The sequence below is a fragment of the Tympanuchus pallidicinctus genome, unplaced genomic scaffold (assembly GCF_026119805.1).
Source record: "Tympanuchus pallidicinctus isolate F22 unplaced genomic scaffold, pur_lepc_1.0 scaffold8, whole genome shotgun sequence".
NCBI lineage: Eukaryota > Metazoa > Chordata > Aves > Galliformes > Phasianidae > Tympanuchus > Tympanuchus pallidicinctus.
Genome location: NW_026294802.1, coordinates 8,538,856 through 8,566,309, shown reverse-complemented (window position 1 = coordinate 8,566,309; position 27,454 = coordinate 8,538,856). Strand labels below are relative to the sequence as shown.

Here is a 27,454-nt window from a genome sequence, read left to right as displayed (position 1 = left end):
TGGCAAAGCACGTCACTGCTGTTAGGGTAATGGGCTGGAGTTCTTGAGCAAATGGTGATACATAAAGGAAAAGTCTTTGCATAATTACTGATACTTAGAACATTGCATTCCAGAAAATTTGAGGGTAAGGAAATAGCTTTAAGGGTAAGCAGGAGATAAATCTGAGTTCAGACACCTTCCTTGTTTTTGCATTTTCAGCATCTCTTGGGGTTGCTGTCCTACAGGCAGCACATACTGAGGGCATAATTCTTCTGCATGTTGAAGGATTTTCTGACTGTCCTTGGACAGCAATTAGAACCAATAGGGCTGTTCAACAAGCAGGGAAAAAAATCTTCACAGATATTTCATTTCAGTATCCTTTTTATTTTTTTAAGAACTTCACAGGTTTTCCAACTGTTTTGAACACTTTATTCTGAGGTTGTAAGTAAATTTCCCTCTTCTCTCCCATAGCTGGATAATAATAGAAACAACATATGCCCCTTCTATATCCACATTAAAAGCTTGATGCCCGTTCCACTTAGGAACTAGCTGCAACTGTGATTTCATTTTTTCATCTCTTCTCACCTTTCGTATGGGATCATTTTAATTTCTCTGTAGTGGTAGACATGAAGTCTGAGGTAGGTGTTTTTCTCAGAATCAAGCTCAGATTGTCTCTGGCCACAGCTGTTGGTCAAGTTTTCTTTGAGCAACCTGACCAAGTTGAGCAAAGGCTCTACTTTGTCCAAGCAGCAAACTTTACCACCAACAGCCAGAAGAAATTCTTCATGTGAACGCCAGTCAGGCTCCTACAGCTTTCTCCTTGCTTCTAGGCAACTCAGCATCTTAGAGTTCAAAGCTTTCATTGGCCTGTGACCAGGGTACCCTCTGTAACCCTGCAAAGATATGGAAGTAATGCCTGGTTTGATGTCAGCTATCCCAGTTGCTACAGTTTGCTGGATTTCAAAAAGCATCCTAAAGGCAAACAACATGTGCCTGCAGCCAGAAGGCCAACTGTATCCTGGGCTGCATCAAAAGAGGGATGGCAGCAGGGCAAGGGAGGGGATTGTCTCCTGCTCTGCCATTGTGAGGACCTGCTGGATTACTTCATCCAGGCCTGAGGTCCCCAGCACAAGATAGTTGTGGGACTGTTGGGGTGGGTCCAGAGGAGGGCTATGAGGATGATCAGAGGACTCCTATCAGCTCTCCTATGGGGGAGGAGGGAGTTGGGCTTGTTCAGTTTGGAGAAGAGAAGGCCACAGGGAAACCTCACTGTGGCCTTCCAGAACATGAAGGGAGCTTATAAGCAGGAGGGGACTGAGTTTTAGCATGGTCTGATAGTGACAAGACAGGGAAAATGGATTTAAACTAAAAGAAGGGAGGTTAGATGTTAGATAGAAATTCTTTACTTGGAGGGTGGTGAGGCATTGGTACAGGTTTCCCAGAGAAGCTGTGGGTGCCCCATTCCTGGAGGCATTCAAGACCTATCTAGGATGGGCCCTGGGCAGTCTGAGCTGGTGGGTGCCCATGGTAGAATATTGGATCTTTGTGGGCTTTCAGATTGCTTCCATCCTAACCCATTCTATGATTCTATGACAAGCATTTTCTTTGTACGTTCTGCAAGCAAGATAAACCCAAGTGACATTTGAGAATGCTGAGGGCTCTGCTCCTCGTGCACACCACATCAGTTCTTTGAATCACCCAGCAGCAGGAGTGTGTTCCCTCTGCTGCACTTCTCAAACCTCTCTGCATGAGTTGTCCCCTGGGATATCCTCTCCATGATCCCCTTGCAGCATCACTGCTAATCTTTCTAGCCAAAATGAGAGCAGAAGCTGTAGCCAAGTGATCCCACATAATCTGTGAGTATCTCTGTTACTGAACATTCATAACTATGGTCCAGAAATACTCATGTAGGGAACCTGTCATAACTTCAGCTAACTCTGTTTTTTATGATGGGAGAAGTTTTCAGGAGCCAGAAGTCTGGGGCTAACGGCTCTGGGGCCCCAGTAGGGTGAGGTCAAAAGCTGCAACTGTTTTTGGAGCAGAGTGCAAAATTCACCTTTCTGTAGGTTCCTCACAAATACAAAAAGGAGGCGGAGGAGGGGACAAAGAAAAGTGAAGGGGGCCAGCCGCTAGGATGGGAAGAGCAGAGTCCATGTTCAATAACATTTGTGCTTATCTCAATATTGTACCTGGCGCCTAGATACTGCAGCAATTGGAACCTCATAAATACTGGTGACAGATAGTAATTAGCACCCCATAAATACCATCAACAGATAATCTTGCCGCTAGGAAGCAATAACAAGTCTTTCATACTCAACTGGCTAAGCAAGCTTGAAAGTGAAAATAACAAGTGGATGGAAAATACACTATTCAAAAACAGAAGTCTTCCTCCAGAGTCAAACTTCTTCATGGAAATAAAGCCTACACCAGAAGTCTTATACAAGCCTAAGGCTTCAGAATGCCTCAAGTCAATTTATATCTGGCTGATAAAAGGGTACTTGATTGATTTGTTACAGCTAAAGGCGCAGCTCCTAGGAATGCATGGGGGTTATTTTTTTTTTTTTCTGGAATCTCTGTGATCTCTACTGAGGAGAAGATTCCAAATTATGATGTATTTTTGGAAATACATTGAGACGGTTTCACAGAAAAGTCACCTTCAAGTTTCTAAGAATTTTCTTGACTCTCTCTAGAGACTGATGATAGAAAGCTCCTAGTGTGATGTTTTTATCTGAGAGAGAATGATTATAGCAGATCCTAAAAGAATGATAAGCTGATCATATTTGGACTAAAATTAAGATCTTGAAGCAGAACCTCAAGTTTTCTATGTGTGTCCTAAACTAAAAGCATAGATTTTAGTTTAGCAAATGAGGGTATTGGGAAGCAATAACAAATTAACAGATATCCATAGATCAGCTAGAGGAGAAGGAAAAAACACAAACTTGAAAAACTAGCAAATGGCTGACAGGAAAAACCCACTTTTCCATTCAGCATTTGAATTCCACTGGTTTCCAAAATAGTATGTACTGCAGGTTAACAAAAAGCACAGATCATAGAAACATAGAATTGTTTGGCTGGGAAGGCACCTTTTAAGGTCTGCTAGTCCAACTCCCCTGCAAGGAACAGGAACACTTACAGCTAGATCAGAACGCTCAGTGACGCATCCTGCCTGACCTTGCTCAGATGTCTGCAAGATCGGGACATCCACCACTTCTCCAGGCAACCTGTTCTGGCGCCTCACAACCCTTATTGTAAAATACTTCTTCCTTACGTCCAATCTAAATCTCTCCTCTCCTAGTTTGATGCTATTTCCCCTTGTTCTATTACAACAGACTCTGCTAGAGAGTCTATCTCTTTTCTTACAGCCCTCCCTTTAGATATTGAAAGGTTTGCTGGACGCTATCCAACATATCCATGTCTCTCCTATACCAAGGACTCCACATCTGGATGCAGAACTCCAGGTGAGGCCTCACCAGTGCAGAGCAGAGGGGCAGGATCCCCTCCCTGCTGGCCATGCTGCTTTTGATGCAGCCAAGGATGTGGTTGGCTCATGTCCTGCTTACCATCTACCACATCCATTTAGCAAAAGCAGAGCATTCAGGTATTCTTTTAGGTATCAGCTGTTGTGAAAAGCAGAGCTGCATGTCAAGTTTGTGTCTGTGTTGAAACATTTATTTGTTGAAACCTCCACTGACTTCATTAGAGTAAAACACATGAAGCAAAGTCATCGTAATCTGCTTTGCAGCGGCACAAGTATACATAACCCTTGTTCGTATGACAGGAGTGTCCAGATTTTGCATCCCAGCCTCTGACAAGGTTTGAGGGGGTTGAAAGAGGGAGCAGAGAAGGAAGGGCCACCAGCACTGCTCAGCTGATACTGCTAACACAAATGAGAGCAGCCGCTAAGTCTCTCACTGCCTCCACCCTTGCCAGCAGCCTCATTACTGTAAATAATGCTGCACTTATTTGAGACCTCAGGTTTCCCAAGGCTGGCGGCACTGGGGAAGCAGGCAGCATGAGCTTCCAGACGCCGACCCAGAGCCTGAATTGGTCCCTAGCACTGCTTCCCACTGCTTCCAGCCTTAGCTTCTTCCTTCAAGTGAAAGCATAGTGTGGCAGCTTCTCTAATCACGATGTCTAAATATAATACAAGGGAACACAGTTTAAGAGAGCTCAGATACATTTTTTTTTTAAGCAACTGTCAGGAAACTGCCTCTGTTGCTTGCTGGTTTAGAGTAAGATTAAATGAATCAGTCTCAGCATTTGAATGCGTGGGACATCAGAGACACCAAAGTGACAACTAAGGAAATTTTATTTATAATAGGGCCCTCCTCCTGTAGCTGTTTGTGCACTAAGTTTGAGAGTACCTGCCCTTTATGTACAATTACTCACAAATGCTACGTGCAGGCCAGGTGGATGCCTGTGCTGGTTTGGCTGATTATAAAGTTCATGTAATTATTCTTAAACTGTCTAGTGATGTTTGGAAAAAATAGAGTTTATTTTGCAGCTGTTTCAAAAGGCTCTCTGAAGAGACCTCTACTGTGAGGAGCAGCCTGAGCTGGGCATCACTGCTGGGAACAGCCCCAGGGTGCAGCACAGGAACTAAGGCTCTAGCAGAGAAGTTCAGTAGTTGATAGCAGTGGTTGATTATTTAGTCCACAAGGAGTGAAATGGCAAAGACAAATTGGTTTGTCATAGGAAGCCTGGGCTTCTCAGCTCCCCAGCCACCGGATGGGGCCCCAAAGCTTTGCAGTGCCCTTCTGAGTAAGGACAGGCCATACCCATAGATCTCAGGTGAAGTGGCAGATGGAGGGCCATGGGGTGGCACAGCCCCTTAGGAAGCAGCAGAACTGTTGTTCACTCAGCTACCAAGCACATCAGGGAGCTTTGCTGACCTCACTTTGTGAGTTTGCCTCACGCTCCCTCCCCATTTTGTCATGCTTGGCCTTTAGTCTGTAGCCTCAGCTCCTAACTGGGAAATATTAAAATGGCATTAAATATTAAGAGAGACAACACAGCATTCCTCACAGTGAGGGAGCTCCTGACACAGCAATGCTTTTCCTAATAAACTGCCTTGACAAACAGTTTACTTATATTCTTATTTCAATTAAATGAGCTGTTATGCAGTGGCGAGGATGAGTGTGGCTGGATGTTATTATGAGAAGCAGTAAATATTTATTTTGTTCTCTTAGAATAGAAGTGAGTGGGCAACAGGGTCTCAGGATGAGATGTCCTCAGCACAAATTTTGAAGCCATAGTCACAGGCTGTGGCTAACCGAGCTGTGCAAGACCAAGGCAGTTGTATGGATACATCATTGATAACAGTGATGGACTTCATGGCTAGTTTGGCTTTTGCTAAGATGTGAGCAAGAAATACAGATGATCAGTATTAAATATTCAAAGAAAGGTAAATCCCACCCTTAACTTGGAAAAAGCAGTTGCCTTCCTGAATATCTTCAGCAGCTCTCTGCAACTCATGGATTGGAAGCAATTGAGAACGTATAGCCTTGTCCCTGAAATGTGGAAGATCATCTCTGGCCATGCAGAACAGAGAATCTCTCACACCAGTCTTCTGCGGCACACTGTACAATGCTGTAATCACAACCTGCTCCCAGTGAGATTTTTTTTCTACATTGCCCTTTTAATCTGAGATCGTTTCTTCCTTTGCCTGGTGTTCAAGAATGGATTTAAAATGGGTATTAAGTCTAAAATTTCAGATGCAGAAGCATGGGGCTTGGAGTGCAGTAAGCTTCTTCATGCACGCTCACCTCTACAGAGATTATTCAAAGCCTGCCTGAATTGCCCTTCCATGGAGTTAGGGACACACGTAGCTGTGCATGGGGCCCTGCTGATGCCACCAGCCATCAGCAAGGCTGAACTGGCAGGAACCGTCCCTCCCACTAGGGAGGAACTTTGTGTAGCAGGGAGTGTGTGAGGTGGATTTTATGGGACGTGCTGGTGGTTTCACAAAAAAAAAAAAAAAAAAAAAAAGCCAAAGAGTTACTAAGAGCAACCAGAGCAAAATTTAGAAGATCATCACTTCAAAAAATATTTTTTAAAAAAATGGGGCAATATTAGGGGGAAAAAAATGTGGAAATAACTTTCTACACACTGAGCTTTTTTGAGCAGGGATATAAGGACTACATTCATCTTTGCTGTGTAGGATGGGGATTTTTTTTCTTGTGCTAAGCCTGTCTCTTAACACAGCCTTAACCGTGGAATAATTAACCAAGTCTGCATCGCAAATGCAGTGCTCTCAGGAGTTAGGTACTGATGTGCCCTTTCCCTCTGCAGCTGAGGTAGGAGGATTTCTAGAGAGCTCTGGGAGACAGCAGTCTCTCAGGAATTTCGGAGCACAGAAAACGTACGACTATTTTCACCAGGAGAATTTTCTTTAGTGAATTTTTCCTCCTTCTTGCCAAGGACAAACCCCTGACACCAGCCCACATTATTGTCTGAAGACAGATTGAAATCTCGTGATTCTGACATTGCTTTATTTTTAATTTCCACACTGCAAATGTCAGGGGAAAAAATACCCTAAAAATTATACTTCAGAAAAGGCTATAATTACTTCCAATTAAATCATGGCCCTGGTTGTTTGAAAGACTTGACCACAGCTAGAATTTCATTATCTGATAAGCACTTTTTTATTATTTTAAAGTTGTTTTTTTTTTTTTTAATAAGAAGAAAAGGATCCAAGACTCTGCCAACAATACCTGAGCCAAATGCAAAAGCTAGAGGATGGAAAATTGAATTTAACCCCTCGAATGCAGAGGCCACATCGTTTTTAGGGCATTTATTTCAGCGATACTCCTGGGGGGAAGGAAGGTTCAACAATGCACTGCTCAGATGTGGCTGAGGTGACCCAGATCCCTGCCTGCCCCAGGGCAGTGGCTGGGCTGCGTGCTGTCACCTCACCTCCCTGCCGTGAGGGACGAGGTTAATGGGCATGGTGGTGGGGAAATGATGGTTGAATTTGATGATCTTAGAAGTCTTTTCCAAACGTAATGTTTCTGTGATTCTATGATCTGTCTTGCTCTTCAGCATGCTGCCTTCATCAAGGGTGCAATGCTGAACTTGCTGAAGTTTTACCAGCCTGCAGCCATGACAGGGCCATCAGCCCCCAGCCCACTTAAGCACACAACATATTTTCCATGTGTGTTCAAAGATAAGAGCATTTTCTCAGAAACGAGCTGCTGTAGTCCCAGAACACTGTGCCCGCTGCTTTTGGCCTAGTCAGAACCTAGTCAAAACCTGGTCTGGAGGCCTGAGCACTGCAGAGGCCAGAGGGCAAGCAGCTCCTCTCAAGGCTCAGCCCAGGGACCAGGCCTTGCTGCACACAGAGGCCTGGTGGCTTGGAGAGGAGCTGAGCCAAGTGGCCAAGCAGCAGGAGGGTGCGCAGCAATTCAGCCTCACAGCCCCAGCAGCCCTTCCAGCAGGAAGCATGAGTGGCTTTGTGTGGCACCAGCAGTGCCCCCAGATCCCAGTCACAAAAGATGGGGTTTTCATAGAATCACAGAATGGCTTAAGTTGGAAAGGACTTTTAAAGCCCAGCCAGTCTCAACCCCCTGCCATGGACAGGGCTGCCGCCCAGCAGCTCAGGCTGCCCAGGGCCCATCCAACCTGCCCTTGAGCACCTCCAGGGATGGGGCACCCACAGCTTCTCTGGGCAGCTGTGCCAGTGCCTCACCACCCTCTGAGTAAAGAATTTCCACCTAACATCTAACCTTCTCCCTTTTAGTTTAAAGCCATTCTTGTTCTGCTCCTATTAGACCATATGAAAAGTTGGTCCCCTTCCTGTCTCACTTCATGTACTGGAAGGCTGCAACGAGGTTTCCCTCGAGCCTTCTCTTCTCCAAGTGATACCTTGATGGATGTAGCCTCTGCAAAGCATTATCTTAAGATAAGCAGAGATGTAAGGCTGGAAATGGACCCACCATTGCTGGCTGCAAGAGACCCCACAGCTTGCACATGGAGCAGGCATTCCTGCTATCCATGAAAAAAACCTTCCCTCAGAACTCCATATTACAGTGGCTAGTCTCTGGGCTGATTGTCTTAGGTAGAAAGAAATTAAAAACTGCCATTGACTCACCAGTAAAAATATGTGAGTGTACCCTGCAAATAAAGTAGATTCCCTCAGCACTTACCTAATAATTTTCCTTTTAATTAAACTGTCCGTTCCTGCACTGATTTACATTTAAAAAGAAAACATCTGTGTCTATTTCACTGGGAAACCTTCCCCTGATGTTTACAAAAATATTTTGCTTTGCTTAATGTCAAAGATTTGGGGCCTGATTCTCTTTAACAAAATGATGCCTTCCAGCTCCTCTACGAAGGCAAAAAGATATTAAAGGTTCTTACTGACAGGGAGTTGCACACTCTCTGTGCTTAGAGACTTTCTCTTTTACTTTTTCTTTTTTAAATGTACATTACAACTTTGTGTTGGAATATTTTTAATGCTGAATCTTTCTGAAGAAGAAAATGCACTGAATGGTTTTGAACAGACTGCCCAGAAAGGTTGTGGATTCTCCTTCTCTAGAGATATTCAAGACCTGCCTGGACGCTTTCTGTGCTAGCTACTGTAGGGAATGTGCTTTAGCAGGGGGTTGTGCTCAGTGATCTCTCTATGTCCCTTCCAACCCCTAAAATTCTGTGATTTTGTGATTCTGTGCCTTGACTGTGACAATGAGCTGGGAAAGCTGGATGCCACAGACGCTCTCAGACTTCTTCACTTTTCTTTAAGAGGAAGAGGAATAAATCACAGGGGCAGTGATGGAGAGGAGGGAATCCCACAGCAGTGTTTGAGAGAACAAAGGGCACCTTGTGTCTGCACAAGAGACAGGGAAAGGTGCATCTCGCAGCACGATGCCCATCAGCCACTTCAAAGCTCACTTGCCTTCCAAAATTGATATTAACTTCAAAAACAGAGAAGAAAAAAAAGAAAGAAAAAAAAAAAAAAGAAAAAAAAAAGGAAAAAAAAAAACACTGGAAGAAAAATCTCAAATCACCATTTCCAGAAAGAAAAAACAAGCAACTCCCGTTGCTTAACTGCAGTTGTATGTAGAAGCTCTGCTCCCTACCAACAGCCCCCAGGACATGCTAGTCAAGCACCATATGCCTTTCTGCAGGAGAGAGCAACTTGCCCAAGGTCACTAAGGTTTGCCTATGTAGGGCGGAAATAGGAAAGGGTGACTTGTGCAAAGGCCACCCTACTGTCCCCTGCTTGCTCAGTGCCGCTGCTGCCCATGACTCACAGAGGACATAGCTGGCGGAGCTGCATGGGTGGTGTATGGCATTCTCTGATAGTTTATGAGAATGCAGTGTACTTGTACATTAGCCACAAGTGTTTATGGTAGGCTTATGTATGTAAATGGAGAAGTGAAAAACTGACTGATGAAATAGTGAACTGTGCTTCTCCAGCACCGCCTCCTGTCCTCTCCCAAGGGAAGTGGTCAAAGAGAAGATATACTCAGAAATACTGGAGTGGGAAAGACTCAGTGGACTGAAAATTTTGATGCCGTGTTCTGTTGGTTGCAGACACTCACAGTGTGGGCAATGATCCCTCCTGCACCAGAAGGGTGGCCAGGAGTATCCATCCTCTGAGCAATCTGACCCAGATGGGGTCTAAATGACCAAGGAAAATGTCCTCATGTGGCTGCTCTGTTTAGGGAGGATGGAAGGAAGGTGGTAGAGCAGGGACATCTCCTGCATGCATTGCACAGAGCAATGACAAAGTGCAGCAAGGTATTGTATCCCTGCTCGAAACCACGCACCCCAAATGTTCTCTGAAGGAGGCTCTCACTTCACATTTAAACACATGTATAGAGTGGTCCAGGGTGGTGAAAATATCTCTGTTGGCTTTCCTATTGTTATCAACAGATAAGCATCTGTGAACTTGATGGGATTACTGAATCTGAAGGTGGGAATTTCTGTCCTGGGCCAGCTGTACAGTCCACTCCATTGTAGCATCTCGCCCTAGCAGAGATAGAATGGCCCATGCTGTGGAGCCAAGCAGCTCCAGCACCTATTTGGGCACATCACACACAGGTCTGGCTGTTCCAGTATCTTCCTCCATACTCCACCAGCCAGCAGAGGGAGAGAAGGCACCTTGTCCATGCCCAGGCAACAGAAAGGAAGTCCTGAAAGTGAAGTTTAGCACAGGTGCAATGGCTACAGGATAGCTGAGGGTAAAACAGAAAAGGCAGAGTAGAGGAAACATCAGCACATCTTCATGTGGCAGGGACCACCGCTCCTGTTTTGCAGGTGAGGAAAACAAAGCTGATGTGTGGCCTAAAGCCATGCTGCAGCAAAACACAATGATGAGGAAGGAGGGTGGTTCCTTCAATCTCCTGCTCCTCCGCTGTGTTTTTGTCCCCTGCTGTTTTCTGATACTTTTCCACATCTTCTCCATGGCTCTGAAATAGGGCTCCATGGCTGCTGCTCTGATCAAGGGCAAGGAGGCAGGCTGGGATTGTAAGCATCAGCGGCCTTGAAAAGCAGAAAATATCCTCAATCACAGGAGATGAGAGAAGTGCAGAATTACAATGACCAGAAATGTGGTTCAGGGAAATGGGAAGAGCTGAAGTCTGAGGGTCTGCATGGCTCAGGAAAAGAGAAGAAAGAAGCAATTTCAATACTGCACCCATTGCTCGCCCTCCTGTTCTGGACTCCTCAGTGGTCCAAGTGCAGACAGCTCTATTTCTTTCCTAGATTTGGAATTGTTGGGTCTGGAGATCACCCTCCAAATGAAGCATGCTGGGCCCACAGCAGGCTTTGCTCCCTCTGCTGTACGCAGCCCTCCAGTGCTGGCCCAGCACCTCCACTTGCCCTCCTACTGCACCCCAGTGCTTCTGGCACATCCTCACCTTCCCGTCACAAACACAGCACTCGTGGGCAGTGAGGCAGCCCCTGTGTTATTCCAGGAAGAGGAAAAACCATGCAGAAAGCAGATGATGCCTTGCACACAACAGGACCCACGAGAGTCCAGGGGTCATGTCATCCAGTCATCCAGCTCTATGGGCCAACAGGCACAGTTTTCTACCTAGTTCACTTCAATCTGTTGCTCTGAGCACCCCCCGAATCTCATTAAATCCCTCAATAAAAGTTACTGTGCTCCTCCTCCTTGAGACAAGCAAAGCACAGCGCATCCAGCACTGCCTATCCTGCAGTAGGAGAGGTCTGGGTTGGCCCCAGCAGCAGTGAGTGGCAGCGTGTTGAGGAGCAGCCGCGACAGCGGGCACAAAGCCAGGCCATCCCCCCTGTTTTGGTCCCAGGCCGCTCTCTGAGAGGAGCTCCATGCGGGACTCAGCGCGGGATCACAGCCCCGGGTTTTGTCCCCGCCTTTGTCAGAGGCTCTGCTGCTCTGTCTTGTGTCCCCGCTTGTGTCACATTACCTGGCGGCTCACGTTCCTCTGCAAAACCACCTTCAGGAAAAAGGGTTCTGGATAGCGTGGCTTTACCTACGGCTTTCTCATATGAACTGGCAAAGAAGATGCTCATCGGGTTGGGTTGGTGCTCCTACAGCAGGAGCTGAAAGAGGGAGAAAAATGGGGAGTGGAGGGGCGGCAGCGGCTGTCAATCTCAGTAAGAAAACATTTCTTTGATGTGGTTCTGTTGTGTTGGTTTTCTTAAAAAAAAAAAACAAAACAAAACAAAACAAAAAACACAACACAAAATCATAACCCAAATCCTAGAAGCAACAACGTATGTTTATTTTAAATGCATCCGCTAAATATTTACACTGCAAGCAAACTAAATTAAAAAAAAAAGGAAAAAATTGGAACTTTTCTCGGTGAACCAGATTGTGAAATGCCTTGAGGGAATAGAAGATTTATTTGGGGAGAGGGGGAGAGGTAGGAATTTTCCGCGCTATTGTAAAACATGAGCTCAAATTATATGATCCCCACAGCCAGTGAATTGCACAGCTTCAATCAGCCGCCTTTTTTATTTTTTTTCCTCCTCTCTTTTCTATAAAGAGGAGGGGGGAAGACAGAAGTGTTTCACCAACTTCTGTTGACTGTTCCTTTTTTCTCCTGATTGAAATGTGTTGTTAAACAAGATCCCACATAATCTCAGCAGAGGGTTTCTCTCGCTCGCTGCCTCTCCTTCTGGGAAGCCGCGATCAGTGCCATCGGCGCTTGATTATTTGCAAACTCCCTTCCCTTGCTTTTTTTTTTTCCTTTTTTTTTTTTTTTTTTTTTTTTTTTTTTCCTTCCCTCCTCTCCGTCTCCCTTTCCCTCTCTCTCCCTCCGTCTCTCTCTCCCTTCCTCTCGCCCCCAGTGCAACTTTTGCAGGCGCCCCGGCAGACGCAGCCATGCCGCGCTGAGAGCGGGGGCACGGCGCCAGCCCCCCTCCTTCCCTCCCTCCCTCTCTCCCTCCCTCCCTCCTGCTTCCCTCCCTCCCTCTCTCCTTCCCTCCTTCCCTCCCTCCCCAGCGCCGCCGTCCCGAGCCGGGGGGGCCCCGCCGCCCGCCGCCCCTGCCCGGCCCCGCGCCTCGCCCCGGCCTGGCCCGGCCCGGCCCGGCGCCGCCGCCCCCCGCCCGCTCGCCCGCCCCGGCCGCGTCGGAGGGCCGGCAGCGAGCGGGGCTGGATGTGCCCGGCTCCCCCCGCGCTGAGGCGGGCAGCGATGCAGAAGGCAGGCGGCAGCTTCGCCTCCGCCGAGAGACACCCGCTCAAGATGGCAGATGTGTGTTGAGTTTGGGGGGCTGCGATCTCGCGTCGTTCGTGGCGGCGTTGCCATGAATAACAGGCGTCCTTGCACCGATGGCCCCCATGTACGAAGGTAAGCGATCCTCGCCCAGCGGGCTCGGGGTCCCCGCAGAGCCCAGCAGGCTGCGGGCAGGCTGCACCCGGCGGGGAGCGGGGCGAGGCGCGGCCCCCCCCGAGCCCGGCGGTCCCGGGCGCCCGGCCCCCGGTGGGGGGCGGTGGGCGAAGTCGGTGCCGGTGCCGCGCAGAACAATGAGGCGGCCGGAGCTCGCCCTGCGCCTGCCGTGTGCTGCTCGGCGCGGCTCCGGCTCCCGGCACCGGCCGCCCCGCTCCATCGCTCCCTCCGAGAGTTGCCCCCTTCGTGGGGTTGCCCTGGGCAAGGCACGGGGCTGCGGGCGGCCGCTGTCACCGGGGGGACCCGAGTGCCCCAACTTAGTTCCTGCGGCTGTGGTAGTGCCTATTGTGGGGCGGCTGTTGGAGACGTACGTGTGTGTGTGCGTGTGTGTGTGTGTGCGCGTAGGGCTGATTTAAATCCCCTCGCCGAGCGTTTTCGCTGCCCGGCGCCGGGCAGCGTTACATAAAGCGGAGGGCACCGTGCCGAGGGGGTTCTCGAGGCCGGTCGGTGCTGGGTTGGGGACGCGGGGGCAGCACTTCGTCGGCGTGCAGGGGTCGGGCAAACTTATCTGAGGAGAAAATCGAGTCGGGGCTGCGGCGCCCGGCGGGCCGTGTAAAGTTACCGGCCCGCCGCCGTACTGCCAGGCAGCCCCGCGCGGGGCCGGGACCCCGCGGGAGACAAAGGGGAGCGATTTAGGCAGCGCGACGAGAGCGCCGGTTCTCCCCTCCCTCTCCGCCGCCCGCCCTCCTCCCCCGCTGCCGGCGACCCGACCGCCGGAGCCTGGCGCCGCCGGGGGGCGCGGCGGGGCCCCGCGCGGCGGCGGCGGGCCGCGGCCGGGGCCGGTGCTGGTTGCGTCCCGGGGTGCCGGTCGGGGCCCGCCCGCCGGCGGCGCCCTCTGCCGGCCGCGCCGCCCAGCGGCCTCGGGCCCCGTCAGTCCTCCTGCGCCCGGGCCGCCTCCAGCGGCGGCTGGCGACCCAGGGGACCTGCGGCGGGCGGGCGGGCGGAGGACGACACGGCCACCCCTCCGCCGCCCGTCCCCGCTCCGGCGCGTACCTGCCGGGCCGGGCCCGTGCCCCCGGCGCGGCCCCCGGGCAGCCGTCCTGCATCGCCCCGTGCGCTGCTATTCCCGTCCTCAGCCCTCCCCCTCCTCCTCCTCCTCCCCCCCCCTCCCCGCTCCGGTGGGATTATGCGGCGATTTGCGTGAACTTCGCTCCGCGCCGGGCTGCGTCCAGCCGGGGGGCGGCGGCTCCGCTCTCCCGGGGCAGGGGCATGAGCGGAGCCTGCGGCCGGGGCTGCGGCCTCGCGGCGCCCTGCTCGCCCCCACGGCTTCCCGGCCCCCGGGCAGGGGATGAGAGGGGAGCGGAGGCCGCGTCCCCCCGCGGCTCCCGGGAGCTATTGGCCGTGCCGCACCGCGGCGTGTGCGGGAAGTTTAGCGGTGCCTTCGCGCATCCCAACTTCGGCTGTGGCCTGGCTGGAAAACAGATGGGGGAAAGGAATAATGCCCTGAACGGCAACCTGTGAAAAAGAATCCCTTGGAACTGCTGCAGAAAATCCTAGAGGGTCTGCGGCACGTCTGGAGGCCTGAAGTAGGTGGATATTCCCAGGCACAAGAGCCGGAAAATAGCGTGGGGGGGTGGTGGGGATTGCTTTATGTGTTTCGTGTTGCGGTGTGCTTGTGGGTTAAATTGTTTCTGGATTGCTGAGAGGGAGGCGGAGGAGGGGTTAATGGCTGTGACTCCTCTCCTGCTTGCCGTGAGAGGTCCTTACAATTCCCTGAAATATCACAGCGCATAGATAAAAACTTACTTATCGCAGGGGATGTAATTTCCTCCTTGGAAGGAGATGAGGGCCGCCATCCTCCTGCCATCTGCCTGCATCCCTGCGCCGGAGCATTGGCCACTGTTATGCTGCCGAGCTGAGCGTGAGGGTCAGCGCTGCGGCGGATGGCTGTGCTGCCATCGTGCTGGGGCTGCGGGGAGCTCCTGGGGTGCCAGGAGGACAGGGATATGCAGGTCTGTGGCTTGCAGGCTGCAAAGCGTGGGCTTTTCTATGGAAAATGTGCCCTGGGAGGAAAGGTGACACCTGGAAGGCCTTGTGAAATGGTTTCATTGGAACTTTGGGTGAGTGTAACAGAGCACACACAGATCTCCGGCAGCTCATGGTGTTTGGATGAGCATGGTGTGTGTGCGCCAAGCTGCCGTCTTAAATGCTAGCTTGGGAAGGAGAACGGAGCCCCGCCTGATATTAACAGGCAAGGCATGATGAATAAATAAATATCTGGTCTGAAATCCTCCTCCCTCACTGTGCTTTAACCATTCTTCTCAAGGAATTCAGGGGTTTTCATGTTCTCTCCTGCCTGCTTTTCTCATTCCATCTTTTCCAAGCATTGCAGAGCTGAGCGGTAAAATGAAAGACATAAAAACCTCCCCAGTAAAATACAACAGAAGGAACACCGCTGCGCAGTGTGTGACCTGGATTTGGGTTGTGAGCTGTATGGGGATGTGCACAGGGCTGGAGCACAGGCCTTGGTGGGTATGATGCCGCACAGCCCCTGCTCAGGGGCCAGGTCAGCACACTGGGGCTGAGTGCTGGGAGTGTGGCTTCGAGGGGAAGCGGCTGGCCCAGACAGGTGAGCCTTGAGCTACTCTTGCAGCCACATTGCCCTGGTCTTCTGGCACCCTTCAGAACCAGGTCTTTGAATGGTGTTTGCGTGCCTTAACCTTTATTTGCAAAACAGTGATTACCTCTGTTTGGGTTTAGTTCCTTTTTGCTTTGCTTCTCATTCCTAACAACTTCGTTGCAACTTGCAGTGTATTTTTAGCAGCAGCGTCGGTAGTTTTGTATGTGGGCGGCTTATGGAATTAATATCTGTAATATTTGTAAATTGCACCTCGCCACTGGTGCCACTGCAGGAGCTGCGTGCAGAAAGAAGCTGCCTGTGCACAGCTCCTTGCTGGGTTTTGGAGGCCTGGAGCACCCTGACCTCAGCTTGTGAGGGCTCAGATCCTGCCTCGCACCAAGGCTCCAGAGCAGTCCAACCTCGCTCATGGGTCATCACATCTTGTGAAAATGCACAGAGCTTCCTTGTCAGCCGGGCGGCACCAGTGACACCAAGGAGAGGTCCTTACCCCAGAGGTTCTGTGCTGGAATGATAACTCAGAGGCACTTCCTGTTTATGGAGCAATAACCATAACTTGGGCTAAATCAGCGCTGGGACCAAAAGCGTAAGTTTTTATTAGCTCAGGATAACAGGAAGCCCCCTCCAGTTATAATTAATCTTATCGTGCTGCAGCGTCTAGTGATTGAATGTTTTTTAGATGTAACAGTGAAAAATGTCATTTTATTTTGGGAAGCGGAAATGGCTGTGACCAGGGGCACGCCAATGAGCAAGGGGCTCTGGGGCAAAGGGAGCTGATGGCAGTGACCGGCCGGGGCCCTCAGACCCAGAGCAGCACAGGCTCCTGCTGGCAGGTGACGAGGAGCTGGCCATGCACCCTGAGTGTGAGGACTCTGAAGTCCTCCTTGGTGCCTGCCCCAGGTTTGAGCTCCTGTCACCCGCTGCAAGGTAGGCCATTTGCTCAGAGGCGAAGTATTTAGGAGGCTGATGGAATGAGCTTAAGTTTTGGTCACATCCCAATGGCTTGCAAAAGTAGGTGGATGGCTATTCAGGAGGAGAGTCCTGGGAAGCCAAATGGTAGAGGAATCAGTGACCTGGGAGCAGCGGTCAGTCTCTGTCCCAGCAGTGGTCACTGTGCAAAGGGTTTTGGTGGTGGTCGTGCCAGACAGTGAAGTCAACAGCTGGTACACCGGCATGGGGCTATGCCATTGGTGTTTCATCAGCTGTGAGACAGTTGAGAAAGGGACTTTGCAGGGTAGATAACAAGGGGAAATGGTTTTAAGTTGAGAGAGGGAAGATTTTGGTTGGATGTTGGGGGGAAGTTCTTTACAGAGAGAGTGGTGAGGTGCTGGAACAAGCTGCCAAAGAGGTTGTGGATGCCCCGTGGTGTTCAAGGCCAGATTGGACGGGGCCCTGGGCAGCCTGGTCTACTATTGAATGGGGAGGTTGGTGGCCCTGCCTGTGGCAGGGGGGTTGGAGATTCATGATCCTTGAGGTCCCTTCCAGCCCTGGCCATTCTGTGATTCTGCGGTGGGCTGACAGCTATTGCGGTGTCCCCATCACTGTGTCCAAAGAGGAGAAGACGGATGGGAGGTGAGGCCGGGTATTTTTGCAAGTTCCACCCTTTTCCTCTCTGTTCCCAATTTAAGAAGATATTTTAAGGTCTGTGCCTAAACTTAAGCTCACAGGTGGTGCTGCTGACTTCATTAGAATTGTTTATGTCTTTAAAGCCGACCACATGCTTAAGTACTTTTCTGACTCATGGCCTCTATAGCTTAATCAGTCCATTTATAAAAATGAGGCTGTTTCCTCACCCTTACTAGGAAATCTCTGCCCTCTGAATGTGAAATATTGTTTATATGTTATTTTTCTTCTGACTTTCAGGAGGTTAACTAGTGGAAAATAAGTAAGAATTAAACACTATTTGGAGAAAAAGTTTTCTCTTCATCTGTTTCCATATCCTAATGTGGACTTGGGTGTTTAGCATGAAGCCTTCTTCTTTGAAACTTATGGTCCTAGCAGTACAGGATTCAGCTTTTATTTTGAAAACAAATCGAGGGGATAATTTCATCTCAGAGAGGATATTTCACAGTTTACGGTACGGGGAGAGTCGAGGCGTGTTACTGCTTCCACCTGCTCACAGCACAGTGGCACAGTGTGCACCTGTGTCCTTCATCTGGCCACATCAGGAGCTGATATCCTTCCTCTGGAAAGCATGAGGACAAGTATTTGAGGATACTGTTGCATTTGGATAGCTTTTTGAGTCGGGTAACTTCTGCAGCAGAAATTGCTCTTGTAAGACTTGCCATCTTGTAAGTAAGTAGAGGAGCAGGCCCAGCCTTCCCAGGCTGGTGAGGGAATTGCCACGTCAGAGTATTTACAAGAATCCAGGGTCAGGGCTAGAAGAATAAAAAACCATGCCATTAGAATGTATTTATTTAATGGAAATAGTAATAGTCTTTAATACTGTGTGTATATGCAATGCCATGTATGTTCATTTATAAAGGGTGGCTGCCTAATCAAACCATTGACAGCATGCTGAAGAGTAGCATCTTTTACTTATTCACAGTAGGGATATAAAATGGCCAGCATGAGACAAGTGCCTTCAGATGCCAGTCCTGGGTTGCCTTGGGCTCAGCCTGGTCTCAGGGAGGTACAGCACAGATAGGCAGTGTGGCCAGTGGAGCTTTGTGCATTTTACCCTGTCTAAGTTGTGTACTGCAGCAAGCTGGGGGTTATGCTGGGTGAGGGAAGTGTAGGTTGTTCTCTTGTTTTTCTCCTGGTGGGATGTTTGGTTGGACTTGCAGGAGCTCACTTGTTATTCATGCCTTGTCCCCAGTTCTGCTTGTTAGTGCAGGCACTGGAAGGCGTCTGTCTCTGGTAGGATAAAATGAGGACAATCACTTGTGGTTCCTACTATTGCAGGAGGGAAAGGTCACCCCACAACACAGTGAGATTTGCCAGAGAAACTTGGGGAACTCGGAAGGGCAGTGTTCCCTATCCATTATAACCTTTAAAACTTGAAGGCACTGTCAAGACCTGGAACAAGAGTGTTACGCTGAGGTAGCCTACAGACTGATGTCTCCTTCAGTTCTGAAGGCTGACAGGTTTATCTTACTCTGTGAGCTATGTTGAAGTGCCTGAGAAACTTAGCTCTCACCAAAATCATAGCAAGTGGATGCAGCAAAGACTTAAAATAAGTTGTTCCCTCTCCTTCAAAGCAGGATGTACTACTGTGCCAGGTGTGCTTGCCAGCATGTTCCCTAACACACTCATCCCCATGTACAGCAGTTCTGCATCCTGGGCAATCACTGCCCCTCGCTGTGATTGTCAGCATAAAGTTTTGTTCTCCTCTGTAACTCAGCTGTACTTTCCTTGCTACGATTCATTGCTCTATCAACAATAGCTGTAGAAAAAAACAATTCTTTTTTCTTTATTGTGTCTCTCCTCGTTTTTGTGTTCCTTAGGTTAGTCCTTTTTCAGACCTGTCTTTCAGCTCTCCCTCCTGTGCCTTGTTTGGTGGAGTTCTGACCATTCTGGCTCCCTGCGTTCTTTCCAGTAGGCCCACATCTCTTCTGTACAGCACTGCTGGATCCCAGTGCTTTCCCAGGGTTCACTGGCTACATGGAGCAGTATTCCCTGTTGTGCCTTACAGATGGTGCTCCTATTTGCTTTGCCTTGTGCACCGCAGCATCATTCATCTGTGTTTAGCTTGAGATGTTCCATGGCTTCAGCTCCTGTCTAGAGATCTGATGCCTGGTGAGCTTTTTTCTATGCTGCATGTGTGAAGCTAGCTGTCCTGTTTGAATTCCATCCTGTCCTTCCTCATCTGTCAGGACTGTTTTGAGTTCTAATCTGATTGCACTGACTTTGCAGTCCCTTCCTGCTTGGTGTCACCTGCCAATTTAAAAAAAAAGCACAATCTGTTTCTTCACCAAGATCAGCTTTGTTTTCCACTTTGCAGTCCCAAATAGAAGTCTGAGAAAAAGAGACATTGTTTTATTGAAAAAGAAAAAAAAATCCTGCCCCCCAAATATAGAAGCAATTGGGGGGGAAAAAAAAACCACCCCACAAAGCCTTGACATTTATTTCACTCTTCCTGCCTTACCGTTCTGTGGTGCTTTTAAAGTATTAACAATTATTTTTGCTGTTGTAGCACCGGTGCCAGAGAAAAGCAGGATCTCATTGTGCCAGGCATGATGTTGACATAATGTGATAGATAGTTCCCACACGACAGAATTTACATTTTGTGTAGATGCAAGTACAGGAGAGTGGATAATGCAGACAGCATCTGTGGAGATAGGAAAACACAATGTAGGGAATTTCGTATGTGTTTTTTACCAGGTTTCATTTGGGGAAGGGGAGGATGGGCTGAAGGGAGGGAAGAAGTAAGTAGGTCAAGGGACAAGACAAAGGAGGATGAGAGAGACGGGTGGGGGAGAAAGGTGATGGCAAGTGACTAACAGGAGAGATGGTCCCTGCTAAGTGTAGGGTTTGAGGCTGTCATAGCCAAGGCTGTCAGGAACAGAAAGTTCTGTGAATCCCCAAAGGTTCTCCTGCTTGGGCTGTATTTGCAGCTGTTCTTAGTAACTTCGGTCCCTTCCAGGCTTTTTCCCTGGGGTTGTCTCTAACATCCTTTGGAGGGAAGGCAGGCAAGGGCAGGAGTTACCACCTATACCCTAATGCTCATAGGCAGGAAGGAGAGAGTAAGGATTCCCCTGCTAGAGCTGAGGCCAGAGGCAAATATGATGCCGTAGCATTCCCGGAAGATCTCTGATGCTGTTCTCCATGCTGGGGAAATTCTGATCTGGATGAAATGAGCTGAAATATCCATACTTTTCATCGATCTGAGATTCTTGTGGTTTCCTCCTTCACTGCCACTGCCCTTTCCCTGATGATGGCAGCTATGCAGGAAGAATGTGATCTGCCATCCTCACTCCTCCTCCCTGGCAGACCCTGCATGCTGCATCCTCCTGCAGGCAGATGCCAGCACACGATGACGGCTTTAAGGGCACATGTGGCTGTTGCACCCTCTTTCCCCGTGTTTGCCCTCTCACCATCAGTGCAGGTGAGTGGAACGGCTGCAGGCACAGAAGCAGAGCCACCTGTGTGTGACAGTTGCACCAGCATCATGCCCTGCACAATGCGAGCCACAATGTGGCTCTAAGGCAGGGTGTGCTGTGAGCTTATGAGGCACCCTGTGCTGTTTTCTCCACTAGCAGCCCAGGTATATCAGGGTGTTCAGCAGTGAGTCTGGAAGATTATGTATTTTTCTCTTGGGTGAAGAGAACAAAAAAAGCTCTTTCTTGCTTATAGTTTGGGGTTAGGGCGTTTATTTGCTACTGGATGTGATCCAGTGGATTCAGCACCTTGCTGTTTATTTTTGCTTGAAGACGCAGTTTTTCTCCCAGTCAAAGATCATAAAGGCACAGGGAGTGGCAGGAGGCCAGCAACTCCCTGGCTAGGAGCTGCAGTGGTAGGGTATTAGGCTCATGCTTCTGGAGGGAACTTTACAGCAGATGATGGAGTGGGATGATGGAGGCCCGGACTCAAGCAGCAAGGCTCAGAAAACAGCCAGTCCAAGCAAACCTGTGGAACCTTTCAGAGAAAGTTGAGTTTTTTGGGAACCTCCTATAGCTTCCCCAGAATATTTTTACTCATAGGCAAAATTGGTAAGCATTTTTATTTTTAAAACGCAGTTTATATTCTGCTTCTATCTGTGGTAGCGTCAGTGCCATCGAGGTATTTGTCTTTCCCCTTTTGATGCTTGCCATTCCTGGAACGTCTCCTGCTCAGCAGCTGTTTGTAGGTGGTTTTTTCCCTCTCCCATAGCCATGTACCTTTCCTTCCTGTTTGAGGCATCCATAAACCTCTCATGGTGACATCATAGCTGTTTCCATAGCAACAGATTATGATACTAGAACAGAGGATAATATCAAACAGGAGGAGGAAGAGATAAATTATGGTGTTTGTGTGCATGTGTCTGAAGGCTTGATTATATTCCTACATCTCATCCGAGGATGTTGTCTGCCCAGTTACTTCTCTGTTTATCTTACATGCCTTTTAAAGGTTAGAGGAAAGCTCAAAAAAAATAAAGAAGATATAGAGGTCAGAACAATACGGACACATTTTTGATCGTTTCCATGTAAACCTGGTAGGCTGAGATTTATTTTGTTTATCTCAGCGGTAGCTCTCCCATGTCCCCCGAGAGTCATCTAGACTGGAAAAAAACTTGGAAGTGCAACAGTTCCCTCATGTAACTTCACTTTTATTTTAATTTCCAGTTATTTATATCCACTGGCAGTCAGGATCCCAAGTCAAGGATCTTTGTGCTGTGCATTTTCCAGAAGATAGATGAGTGGAACGTTGCCCCAGAGAGCTGACAACCTGTTTATGAAAGGGTGCAACAGGTGATCAGGTCTTCCATGCCTGCCATGGGGAGAACAGGGAGAGGTGCACAAAAGAATATCAGCAGAAGTGTGGCCACTGGAAGAAGCTCCAGCCTGCCCTGAGCATGGTTGTGGCAGAGGCAGGCTGAGCCTCACCTTTAGAATCATAGAATATCCCGAGTTGAAAGGGACCCATAAGGATCATCGAGTCCAACTCCTGGCTCCGAAAATCAGACCATATGAATGGCCCAGGGTCAGGATTTTACAGTGGAGTTTCTGTAAGAGCTGCGCTGGAGGGCCTTGGGGCTCTCCTGTGTGACCATCTGGGTTCTTTCTCCGAGTGGAGCTGACAGCAGCAGGACTGCAGTGGGACACATCTGTGTTGCTCCATGCTTACGCTGGTGGAATGGCTCTCTGCATAAAGCACGAGGCTGGAGGTGAAGGACTTCTAGCTGAATGCATGGGGTTTTATTTTGTTCTCCTAGGCAGCATTTACTGTTGACAAATTCCAGAGAGTTTGGCATGAATTTTCAAGAGGTCTCTGTTTTGCTTCTAAATAGAGGTAATTTCTAGCCACTCTCCTTGCTTTCCTATTTTGATGATTGACTTTTAGAGGCTGGAGCTAAAATTGCTGAGAAAAGCCTTGTAGATATGCTCATAGCTCTGTGTGCACACAATCTTTAATCTTCCTCTCAAGACAACATTTCTGGGGAGTAAAGTAGCTATTACTAGCCTTGAAAATACTTATTGTAGGGTCTGGTCTAACACAGCAAATCTGTTGTGGTGCTATCGAGCACATGAACAATGGCACAAAGTTGTGATCCTGCACTTGGGCTCTCTGCTGCTGCAGGGAGAATTGTAGGCTAGGGACCTCTGCAGAACAGGATAAGGTATGACTGCCTCAACCTGAAGCCATCAGTGCTGCTAACTCCCAGATAAACAGCATTGTTCTAGTGTTCTCCTTCAGCTATCCCACCAGCCTGTCAGAAGGTCACTGAGTGTTAGCTGTCAGTGGAAAAAAAAACCAAGTAATATGTAACATATTGGCTCGCTTTAGCCATGCAATGGGGTAGGTGAGTACGTAATGAGGTTGTTTCCGCGAGGGCGATTTGGTGCCTTGCGGCAAGACGTGCCCTGGGTCAGCAGAAGAGAAGCACGCAGAAGCTCTCTGGCTTCTGGCAGGCTGCTGGTGGGCTTTGTGGCCATGTTGAGTGAAGAGTTTTTGGTCCAGCTCAGTGCAGCCAGGCTCGGAAGATGTTGGCAAGTGGGAGGAATTGCATGAGGCGCTCGAACACTGTAACGCTGTCAGGGGTTAAAGTTATAAAATGCATGAGCACAGAACAGCTCAACAGGAGTTAATAGTTAGGTCACCTTCATGGAAGCATACTGGAAACCAGCACAGACCACAGAGGACTGGTTTGGTGTGCTTCCCATGCACAGCTCGCATAATGACAGGCTCCAGTGCTGTGTGCTAGTGCTGTTTCTGAGCAGGCTGATAGCACTGTCCTGCAGAGAGCCGATTGCTGCAGGCAGAACTCATAGGAATGGGGCAATGGGGGCTGCACCAAAGTCTCTGCAGAGAGAAGGGAGATTGCAGCCTTTTCTCTGAACCTGGATTTAAAGGGGGATAATTCCTGGCTGCAGCCAGCTTCAGGGCTCCATGGAGAAACCCAAAACATAATAGTTCCCCCAGGGCATGTGTCTGCAAAGCCAGTGGGGATCACATTTAGTCATGAGTAAAATTCCTTCATCTCTTCTGGCGCTTCCACTGGCTCCACCAGAAACCTGCCTTCCCATCAAACTCCCCCTCTGTGCTCTCAACATCAGAGTGTGGATGTATTTAGCAGGCGGGGATAAGAAACATGTTGCAAACCCCATTTAAAATAGCTGCACCGCCTGACAAGGACATGTGAGACGCAGACACAGACGTACCCCATTGGTGGTGACAATATTTTCCTTGCAGTGTCATTTTCTCATTCCTTATCTGAGGCTGTGAGCACCTGGATAATGAAAGCGCAGCTTCCCAATGCTTGTGCTGTCTGAAAGCACACATGAGTTGGAAGGGACTGTAGGTATCGTTTGTGTGAGAATACAAGGGAAAAGTATACATGTATGTATGCACATGTGGGATGCTTCCCTTGTTTGCAGGCATATGAAGGACTGCAGACACGTGTGTGGTGTGGCTGCCCCCCCTTTGTTTACTGAAGTCTTCCTTCTGCAAGGAATAAAGAAGGGAGCTTTATAATAAATATAAATTAGGCCTCCTGTGTGCTTGTGAACTGTCTCAGCCTGCACAGGAGGAAATATACACAAGGTGAATGCAGGGTGTTTCTGTAGAGCGATGCTGTGGCAGCGTGTGCGTTGGCAGGAGTGCTGTCTGCAGTCTGTGCGTAAGGGGCTGTGTAGCCTTTGCGAGCATGGAAGGCTGTAAATCACAGAGTGTTCAGGAGGGGACACTGCCACTCTGCCTGTAAAAGGCAGGGAAAGATTTTGAAGCAATGTGACTCTTTCAGGCTGAAGAGTTACTAGAAATCCAAGCTGAAAAGAAAAAAAAAAAAAAGGTATAACCAAGCTATTTTGGCTGGAAAGGATCTGTAATCCTCATCCACCAGCTCGTCTCCATTCTGACGCAGAACAGCTGCAAGCCTGGCATCTCATACACACCTCTCCCAGCATCAGCTTTTGGCGGCCCTGCTTTCTGGGTCTGTCTCCAGCTCTCCTAGCACTTCTCGGTTCTGTCCTGCTGCATCCTCAGTTATTTCAGTCTTGATGTGTTCCTACATTGTAGCTGGCATTTGTATGCAACGCAGTATCTCCTAGGGATTCTGTACCCATTTAGATGTGTTGAGCATACCGCTCATAAAGTATCTGATGTAGGTGGGACCACCTCAGTGAAGTAGCTGTATCTGTTTCAGTATCCCTATAGAGAGGTGTCTGAGCCTTCATTTTGCTTAAAGTGAACCTGTGCTACCATGGAGCTCTCTTTAGGACTGGGCTTGGCTTCAAAGTTCTTTGGTGGTCCTCCAAAAACATCACTGTTTCCCAGGGGAGTACGTGAGTCATTAATAGTCCCTGCATTTCCTCTTAGCCAGGAGGGACTGAAGGGGTTTCAGGAAGAATCTTTCCTGAAAGGCGACATCTTCCTTCCCTTACAGAGGTCTGCCACAGACAGACAGCATGTCTCCTGCCAAAAGCCCCTGCCTGTAGGAAATAAGGTGGGGAGAAAGAAGGTGGGATTTGGGTGAGTGACGAGGCAGGGCAGGGCTTCAGGTGGGGATGCCTCACTCTTTTGATAGCGGGTGCAATGAAGCAGATGTTTGTGGCCACACTGGGGGTAAGTTAGGAACATGTTTATGTCATTTGGCATCACTGGTACAAGTTGCAGGTCATAGATTTTCATTATTTTGGGGTTTCATTGTTTTTCTGCAGCAGCCATCAACAAATGAGAAGTTTTCCCAAATGTGTTGCAGCTGCAGTTGGTTCTCCTGTCTCACTCTGTGTCATTGTAGGACTCACAAGAGGGCTTGGGCTTTCACTCCTCTTTTATTTTTTGTCTTCTCCCTTCTGTCCTCACCAGCTTCTGTCCCTCTGCTTCCTTCCCTCTACCACAGCCCTGTCATGTTCAGTCATGCTTGGCTGAAGGTTACCAGCCCACTGGAGGCCTTCATGGCTAAGGACGTGGTGAGCCACCTGTTGAGAGCACGCTGGCTTTCCATGGGAGTGGGATCCTCTGCTGCTGGCCTCTCGCCCTGCAGGACAGTGGGTGTGTGGAGGAGTGGGAGTGCAGGCGTGCTCATGTGGCAGAAACGCTCCATGGTTACCATGAAATGTTTGCTGAAAAGGCAGATATTGGGAGGGAAACCAGGTGCAGGGAGCAGCAGGCTCTCCTGATGGTGCCAGTTGTGTTCTCTGGGAATGTAGGGAAGAGCAGTGTTGCTCTTGCCCTACTTGGGGCTGATCTATGGTGTGAGGCTTTCCTGTTTTGGGGTTATAGGGGGCAAGCTAGCAGCGGAGGAAACCTAGCCCCATGTTGTTGGCTGAGCTATACTTAAGCCCCTTGTAAGCTCCGATTTGGAGGCTTATGTGGACCTTCAGTGTCACATGGGCATGCTGGCAGGCTGTGGGGCTGAGTTTCACCCTGTGTGAGCCACGACAGCCTACAAGGAGGCCCAGGTGGCTACACAGGAGACCCCAGCAGAGCTTCTTGTCCCAGCACAAGCATTGGACTTGGTCAGCTTTTAAACTCTAGGTGTGATTAATTGTGGCCAGCAATTCTGACCTCTGTGGTTTTCCCCTGGATGCCCAAATTGGGAAAAAAAAAAAAAAAAAAGGTTAATTCTGCCTACAAGCCAGCTGGCTGCCATACATCTGGTTACATACGTTCACCCTATAGTTCAGAGAATGCTTGGCTTATGGTGGGCAGCAGATCACCCCTGTTGCTTCACCGCAGGACAGGAGGCTCGTCTCCTGAAGGCCAATTAGCCATTGGTGGGCACCGGCTGGGGTAGCCCCATCCTGCCCACCTTCCTACCATGTTCAGGTCCATAGGGCATGGGACTTTGGTCAGTGTGCTGGATAGTTGGTGTTAGTAAGCTTTTACAAGAAAACAGATTGTTTTAAACCACAGCTAGGAGTATGGAACATACTGGAGCCTGGGTAACAGTAAATCCTAGTTCTCATTTGCACAAATACATGTGGTTCCAATCCTAGAGGCATTTTGCCTTCCTCTGCCTGTACCTTAGTTTTAGAAACATGTAAGTTTAATTTGGATTTGTTTCTTCAAAACACTACAAAATATGGCCAGGACTGAGGAGCTTTTAAATTGCATTTGACACAGAAGGGATAAAAGGGATCTGGAGTCTCCCTGAGTTGGAACCAGGGGCAGCCTGTCATTTACATGCCGTCACAGGGGAGCACTGAAGAGACCATCTACACCAGGAGAGCAGTGGTGATATTTGCAGTCTCTTAATAGTAGGTTTGCTGCTCAGCTCAGACCTCTCAGCTTTCTGCTGGCCCAGCCAGTGAGACCCTACATGCTGGGTCGTGTTTCAGGGGTGAACCTAAGTGTAGGGTCATCTGGTGGATAAATGTCCTGTCAAGTGATAGGGTTGGGCTATGTGGCGAGGTTGCTGCAGGAGAGGGAGGCGATGCTGGCTAGTTGGGCTCTTTCCAGAACAGAAAAATGCAGGGTGCTCCTGCCTCTCTTTGTGTTTTGCCCCTGGGACAAAGAAATGAGAGCAGGTGTTGGCTTCTGCCCTGAATATTGGGGGGGGGGAGGGGTACAAACCTACCTGAAAAAGGAAGACCTTCCCTGTTAGAGGACCTCTCCCTTAGCCCATTGCCATATGTGGAGATAAGGGACAGTTTTGTGTCCTCTTCTGCCTTTCAGCCAGCAAGAATACACTCTGGTAGTGATCACCACAGCTGGGGCTTCTTGACACCCTCTCTTGCCATGCTGATGGGTTTCATGACACTGCTCTTAGCACCTGAGGATGGGCGTGAAAAGGGAGGAGCTGAAGGAAGTGGAGGAGGAGGAGGTGGAGATAGTGGCAGTGGTGTGAGTTAATACAAGACCCAGTGGGAAGCAGCAGCAGGCAGTATTATTTCAGTGGTTTGAGCCAAAACTTTCTCTGTCTCTTTCTCTCTCATTAAAT

At 49.2% G+C, this 27,454-nt stretch overlaps 1 protein-coding gene across 5 annotated transcripts in view; it reads left to right on the top strand.

Annotated features, from left to right (window-relative positions):
- The first annotated feature begins 12,526 nt into the window (after positions 1-12,526).
- The window catches only part of HIPK2 (homeodomain interacting protein kinase 2), a 121,996-nt gene continuing 107,068 nt past the window's right edge, over positions 12,527-27,454 (top strand). For 3 of the 5 annotated variants that reach the window (XM_052667258.1, XM_052667255.1, XM_052667257.1), the window contains exon 1: positions 12,528-12,755. In XM_052667258.1, the coding sequence (XP_052523218.1) occupies positions 12,737-12,755 (19 nt within the window). In that variant the 5' untranslated portion in view covers positions 12,528-12,736. Of the gene's footprint in view, positions 12,756-14,164; positions 14,381-27,454 lie in introns of those variants that run through there. The other 2 variants (XM_052667254.1, XM_052667256.1) reach the window with 2 other exon arrangements.